The following is a 6,963-nucleotide window of genomic DNA, read 5'->3' as shown; positions in this document are numbered from 1 at the left end:
CAATAGTACTCTTGTCATGAAAATGATGTTGCATGACGTTGTAAAAGTGATTCTGCCCCTGTAGTACTTCATCATACAGCTGTACTCCAACATCATGTTATTTTGTTAATGATACTCCAACGTCATGCAATTGTTTCAGTAGTATTGATTTTTTGTTAATGATACTCCAACATCATTGGAGTACTGCACTTTTACTCCAATGCAGTGCTGATTTTTTGAATCCTCCCAACATCATGCAACATCATGCTCCAGTACTGAATTTTGTCATGCTAAATTTGCAACTGAATTGCCCCTTTTTGGACCTGTTGAACGACCAGGACCTGAAGTCAGCGGCGATCTGCAGTACCTGGAGGTGGAGCTGGCGAGGCCCTGGGAGGGTGGCGGCAATCTGCAGCAGGGCGCTGGCCTTGGGATGACGAGGTGGGGGATCTGCTGGCCCAGGACGATGAGGGGGATTTGCTGGCCCAGGACGATGAGGGGGATCTGCTGGCCCAGGAAGATGGGGAGGATGGAAGGGGATCTGTTGGGCGAGATGGGAGGCGATGGAGGTGGGGGGCGACGAAGGCGGGGGCGATGGAGGTGGAGGGTCGGGGGCGATGGAGATGGAGGTGGGGGCGACGAAGGCGGGGGCGATGGAGATGGAGGTGGGGGGCGACGAAGGCGGGGGCGATGGAGGTGGAGGATCCAGAGGTGGGGGGCGACGGAGGCGGGCGGATCTGGAAGACGACCTGGGTGGAGACGAGGAGAGAATTCAAAACTGGAGGGTAACCTGGTCATTTCGCTGCTTTTTCACCTGGTCGGAAAAAACCCCAGCGTCATGTATTTCGGAACGGAGGGAGTAGAAGATTTCTATGCTTCAAAATTTTCTCCCCCCTCAAAAAAATATTTTGATCGAGCTGTTAAGTCACAGGTTGCACGACTGAGTTTAAATTGGATTTTTTTTTTGCGGAAAGAGTTTAAATTGGATTTGATTTGTAATGTAGAAGGAAAAAAAGGGGGGACAACAATTTTGGCAGGGAGACAAGTGTTGTTGATTATTCCGGCATGGATCATTGTTACCATGTTGCTGATGCAAAGACAAGCTAATTCTGTCACCGGCTCGTAAATAAATTAACAAACCAACCAAGGAGATTATTCGATTGTTATTAAAAAGGTGGAGTGGGCCAACAAATTATCAGGGTCCATTGGGCCGCCTTTAGAGCCACAGTGGAGTGGGCCGTCTATTGTGAGCAGAGTGACACACACTGGGCGCACGGGATCCCAGCCTCCACTCCACTCGCAGTCACGCACGCTCCCCATTCCCCCTCACAAACCCTAGCGCCGGAGAGCAGCAGCACCCGGCGCCGCCAGCCGGGGAGGAGCCGATGCCGCCAGGAGGAGGAGGAGGTGGAGGCGAGCATGGCTCTACCGTCCGCCGCGACGACGACGCTCCGTCTGATTCTACGCGGCCGCTCCCCGCCATTGTCCCGGTGGCTTCCGAGGTTTGCTCCAAGCTTCTTTCTTTTCTTTTAGAACAAGATCTTCGATTGGCCCCGTCGTAGATCCAAGAAAGGGGATCGGGAACCTGAACCAGCCGTCGTTTCTGTCATTTGCAGGATGCGAAGAAGAAGCAGCGGGTGGAGGAGCAGCAGACCGCGCCGAGCCTCCCCGAGGGCGCCATCGTTGAGATCCTTTCACGAGTGCCCTACAGGTCCCTCTGCCGCTTCAAGTGCGTGTCCAAGCCCTGGCTCGCTCTCTGCTCAGCCCCGGACATCCGCAAGAGGTCGCCACAGACCCTCTCCGGCTTCTTCTACCATGATGAAGGCGATGCTCTCAGATTCTGCAACTTGAATGGGAGAGGTCCGCCTCTGGTCGACCCATCTCTCCCTTTCTTGCGCAAAACGTACCGCCACATTTCTGTCCAACAGGTCTGCGCCGGCCTTCTCCTCTGCAGCTGCTCCAATTCTTCGCGAGACCAAAGCTTCTGGAACTGGAATTCTTCGCTAGACGAAAGCTGTTATGTTGTCTGCAATCCTGCCACAGAGGAGTGGACTGTGCTGCCTCCTGTTGGATATCCAGAAGGCGATCCAATCCCTTTCCTAGGTTTCGATGCTGCTGTTCCATCCCGCTTTGTGGTGTTTGCGCCCCGGCCCAATACGTTTAGTGTCGACGGTTCTGCACAAGTGGCAATCTACTCGTCAGAAACTGGACGGTGGACTCATCTGCAAAGTGGGTGGTCAACGGATCCTCTCATTAGTCATGGTAGGTACACACAGGTCTTCCTGAATGGCACAATCCATTTGCGTAGCATTGGTCATAGAATAGCCACAGTCGACGCTGAGGGGAAAGTTTGGAGGGTCATTACAATGCCAGGCGACTCGTCAAAAATCTGTGATGTTGGGCAGTCTCAAGGACGCTTGTATGCATGGAAGATAGATAATTCTCATGACTGCCAACTCTATATTTGGGTCCTTGAGGATTATGGTACTGGAAAGTGGACCCTACAACACACTATTAATGTTTTGGAGCTGTTCGGAAGGAATCACCGCGAAGATGGAGATTCTTATGCGATGTTTGCAGTTCATCCGGATCGCAACATGATCTTTCTTACTGACGAGAAGAACATGACATTGTCGTATGACATAGATAATCTGAAAGTGACTGTTATCTGCACTGAAGGAATGAAGGGTCTGCCTTATACTCCCTGTTTTGCGGAATTGCCCTCAGCTGATCATTGAGATTCACTGCAGCATCACATGTTCAGCATATGAGACAACACCTTTTGCGAAAATTAGTGGTTGCTATGGATCTACTCTCCTAATTTCGTGGCATTGCGTAGAGATGTCCGAACTCCTATATCTACAGTGTGGTGTTCCTATCCTATCTGTTGGTGTTCAGGTTCATGCCTTTGTTGCTTTGAACAATCTTTGTTAGCCAAGATTTTGTAAGAGTAATAAGTAGTTGTATGAATGAACCTAGTCCTTTAATCTATTTGCTGTCATGTAGTACTAAATTATTGTGGCCGCTCGTTAACTGTTGATGTGGGATGATAATATAAGACACTCAGTGAGAGTACATTATCTATGTTTGACATTGTTCGCATTTTCACCTCCTTATTTTCACTTGTTTATGCAAGTGAATATCTGCAATCTATAGCTTGTTATCCATCGGTGCTGGCTCTGTTTCTATGCATGTTGTAAGATTTGAGAAGATTATCTGTGGATTGTCTCTTCTATATTGCACCATATACTTGTAGGGTAAAGAAATATTAGTTTGTTTTATGTAACCCACATGGACTTCCATGTTCCATTGGTGGTGTCCAAAAAATTGTGCAGCTAAACTGGCCTGGAAGACGGTTCTTTCATTTTATTTTTTTGCTCAGGGGAATATGACCTTTTGTGGGGAAGCACTCGCTGATAGTCTGAGACTACCATCTTTGTTGCAAGACTGGGGTAACATGGGTACAAGTTCACCATCCATTTTCTTTTACTTATGCTTCCCAGTGTGCTTTGAATTCTTGCTTTCTAATATAGTTCATCATTCTCCTCCTGAAACCTGACTAGAGCGTTGAAGTTTTTGGTTGCTTAACATTGGTTTAGAGGCCTGCTCTTTATGGGAAGCTGAGCAAGACAATGTTTTTTATAATAATCACCACAATGGATATGTTACATATAGCAGATATTTATTTCTCCTTTCAAGTGTTGTACACTAAACATGGTGCACTGACTGTCCGAAATGAGGACCACGAACCATATTCTCCAGAGTCTTTGTAAGTAGAAATATTTGTCAGGCCTCTGCCCTAACTTTTGTGTAGCTGCTATAGGATGGCATGACAGCATTCCAGGCACCTGTGCTCATGCTATTTCCCATGCCAAGTGCTGCAAGTGTACACCGGAACATGGCGCATTGACTGTTGGAAACGAGGACCGCACAAAATCGGATCCTGTAAACTCTGTCGTAAGTAGAAATATTTGTTGCGTGAATCTGAAGATAAGGTTGGTTTTCCTATCATGGCTTTGTTGGTTGAAGGTTTAGTTCTCGCTGAATCCGTGAAATTACAGCGTGACAGGCGCCTGTTCTGGCATTAGGATGGGATTCAGTTACTACCTTTAGCTTACTAGCTTTCCACAAGCAATCTTCACTTGGTGTGGCGTTGAAATTTTAGTCCAGTGTCCCCACAAAAAAAAGAAAAGAAATTTTAGTCCAGTGTGCAGTGTGTGATACATCCTGCAGTCGTTGGATAGCGCTCCTTGTTTACACATCACTTCACTTCAGGTTGATCTCACACATCAAATCATGATTTTCATTGGAATTGGCTTATGTACGATAAGTTAATTGCATATTCAAAATTTCATTTGAAAATTTGAGCCACCCGGTACCAGTATGTCAAGCTGGCCGAACCTGTCCTTGATGAAAGCAGCCAGAGAAGAATGTAACGATCAGAGCGTAACTAATTACTAACAAACATGTGGTTGTCTCTAAATGAGGCATCACTCTGCTATTACTCGGAGAGAAAACTGCTTACTTCTAGTCGTGTAGGTTGTATGTCTGAGCAGTACAACATGATATAAGTACAATATATAATCTTATGTTTTTTCTACCCTTCCAATGCAAATCATGATATAAGTACAATATATAATCTGCCATAGCAACCACTACTACATTGTTAAGTTGCTTTCAATACTAACAGGTGTCAACAAGTAATTGGGAATGTATCTAGTAGCAGCACATACAAAAGCGTTATGTACATTCCGCTAATGCAAAGCTCTTTCTGTCACCGGCTCCTAAATTAACAAATCAACCAAGGAAATTATTCTTCTTTTTTTAGAGGCACCAAGGAAATTATTCGATTATTATTCAGCGGAGTGGGCCAACAAATTATCTGGGTCCATTGGGCCGTCTATTGTCAGCAGAGTAACAAATCAACCACTCCCACTCGCAGTCACGCGAGCTCCCAAACCAGCTGCCGCCCCATCCCCCCTCACGATTCACGAACCCTAGCCCCGGCGAGCAGCGGCAGCCAGCGCCGCCACGGTCGATTCGACAGCCTCAAGGCACTGATCCGCGAGCCGAAGAGGAGGCGATGCCGCCAGGAGGAGGAGGAGGTGGAGGAGGCGAGCATGGCTGTACGCTGCAGGGTCAGCCGACGGCGACCGTCCGCCGCGACGACGACGCTCCGTCTCATTCTACGCCGCTGCTCCCCGACATTGCCCCAGTAGCTTCCAAGGTCCGCTCACGCTGCTCCAGTCTTCCTTTTGTTTAACAGGGCCTTCCAATCTTGGATCCAACAAAAGGAATCCGGAACCTGAGCCAGCCATTATCATTTACACAGGAGAAGAAGCAGAAGCTGGAGCGGGAGCAGGAGCAGCAGCCTGCGCCAAGCCTCCCCGAGGGCGCCCTCGTCGAGATCCTTTCGCGAGTGCCCTACAGGTCGCTCTGCCGCTTCAAGTGCGTGTCCAAGCCGTGGCTCGCCCTCTGCTCCGCCCCGGACATCCGCAAGAGGTCGCCACAGACTCTTTCGGGCTTCTTTTACTATCACGACGATGGCCTCAATTTCCGAAATTTGAATGGGAGAGGTCCGCCTCTTGTCGACCCATCTCTCTCTTTCTTGCGCGAAAGGTACTGCCACATTTTTGTCAAACACGCCTGCGGCGGCCTTCTCCTCTGCTGCTGCTCGAATAATCTGCTAGGCGAAGCCTATTATGTTGTCTGCAATCCTGCGACCGAGGAGTGGACTGTGCTGCCTCCTGTCGGATTTCCAGGTCCTGATCCAATCGCTTTCTTAGGTTTTGACCCTGCTGTTCCATCCCGCTTTGTGGTGTTTGCGCCCCAGCCCAATATGTTTGGTGTGGACCGTTCCGGACAAGTGGCAATCTACTCGTCAGAAACTGGACGGTGGACTCATGTGCAAAGTAAGTGGACAAGAGAGCCTCTCGTGGATCATGGTAGAGACACACATGTCTTCCTTAATGGCACTATCCATCTGCCTTCCATTGATAACATAATGGCCACAATCGACGTGGAGGGGGAAGTTTGGAGGGAGATTCAAATGCCAAATGACTTGCCAAACATCTGTGATGTTGGGCAGTCTCAAGGACGCTTGTATGCGTGGAAGACAGATAATTTTTATGATTGCCAACTCTGTATTTGGGTCCTTGAGGATTATGATACTGGAAAGTGGACCCTAAAGCACACCTTTAAGGTTTTAGAGTTGTTTGGAAGGAATTGCCGTAAACATGGAGATTCTTATGCGATGTTTGCAATTCATCCGGATTGCAACATGATTTTTCTTACCGACAAGAAGAACATGACATTGTCGTATGACATGGATAATCAAAAAGTGCATGTTATCTGCACCGAAGGCATGAATGGTTTGCCTTATACTCCCTGTTTTGTGGAATTGCCCTCAGCTGGTCACTGAGATCCAGTGCTACATCACGTGCTCAGCATGGAACAACACCTTTTGCGGAAATTAGCGGTTGACATGGGCCTACTCTCCTAATTTCCTGGCATTGCGTGGAGAAGTCCCAACTCCTATGTCTACAGTCTTGAGTTCGGTGCATGCCGTTGTTGCTTTGAACAATGTTGTTAGCCAAACTTTGTAAGGGTGAGTGTACTAGTTAGTTGTAACAATCCACCTAGCCATTTCATCCATTTGCTGTCATGTAGCACTAGTTATTGTGGCCAGTCGTTTGGGCCTGATGTGGCTAATATAAGTCATTGAGAGTACATTATCTGCGTTATTTTCACCTCTTCATTTCCATTTGTTTTATGCAAGTAAATATCTCCGGTCTATAGTTTGTTATCGATCGATGCTCCGTTTTAATGCATTTTGAAGATTTGATATGATTATGTGTGGATCATCTGTTTTTTTAGCATAAAAAGGTCTTCTAAAAATATCTCTAGTCTATATAAGGACTTGACAATAAATTGTTTATCCGGAGTCAGCATCCACACCACCTGATCTTTACCTCTTCCCATATT

At 47.5% G+C, this 6,963-nt stretch overlaps 2 protein-coding genes across 2 annotated transcripts; both read left to right on the top strand.

Annotated features, from left to right (window-relative positions):
* Positions 1–1,223: 1,223 nt before the first annotated feature.
* On the top strand, positions 1,224–3,063 carry LOC123183186 (F-box protein At5g07610). The gene is made up of 2 exons (XM_044595933.1): positions 1,224–1,481; positions 1,596–3,063. Exons 1-2 carry the CDS (start codon positions 1,365–1,367, stop codon positions 2,715–2,717), a joined length of 1,239 nt encoding a protein of 412 aa, XP_044451868.1. The 5' UTR covers positions 1,224–1,364; the 3' UTR covers positions 2,718–3,063.
* A 1,904-nt stretch (positions 3,064–4,967) lies between these two features.
* LOC123183185 (F-box protein At5g49610-like) lies at positions 4,968–6,722 on the top strand. Its single transcript, XM_044595932.1, has 2 exons — positions 4,968–5,206; positions 5,312–6,722. Exons 1-2 carry the CDS (start codon positions 5,063–5,065, stop codon positions 6,398–6,400), a joined length of 1,233 nt encoding a protein of 410 aa, XP_044451867.1. The 5' UTR covers positions 4,968–5,062; the 3' UTR covers positions 6,401–6,722.
* The last annotated feature ends 241 nt before the right edge of the window (positions 6,723–6,963 follow it).

The sequence above is a fragment of the Triticum aestivum genome, chromosome 1D (genome assembly GCF_018294505.1).
Source record: "Triticum aestivum cultivar Chinese Spring chromosome 1D, IWGSC CS RefSeq v2.1, whole genome shotgun sequence".
Taxonomy (NCBI): Eukaryota; Viridiplantae; Streptophyta; class Magnoliopsida; order Poales; family Poaceae; genus Triticum; species Triticum aestivum.
The sequence above is the reverse complement of the archived record's forward strand: the minus strand, read 5'-3'. Positions and strand labels throughout refer to the sequence as shown.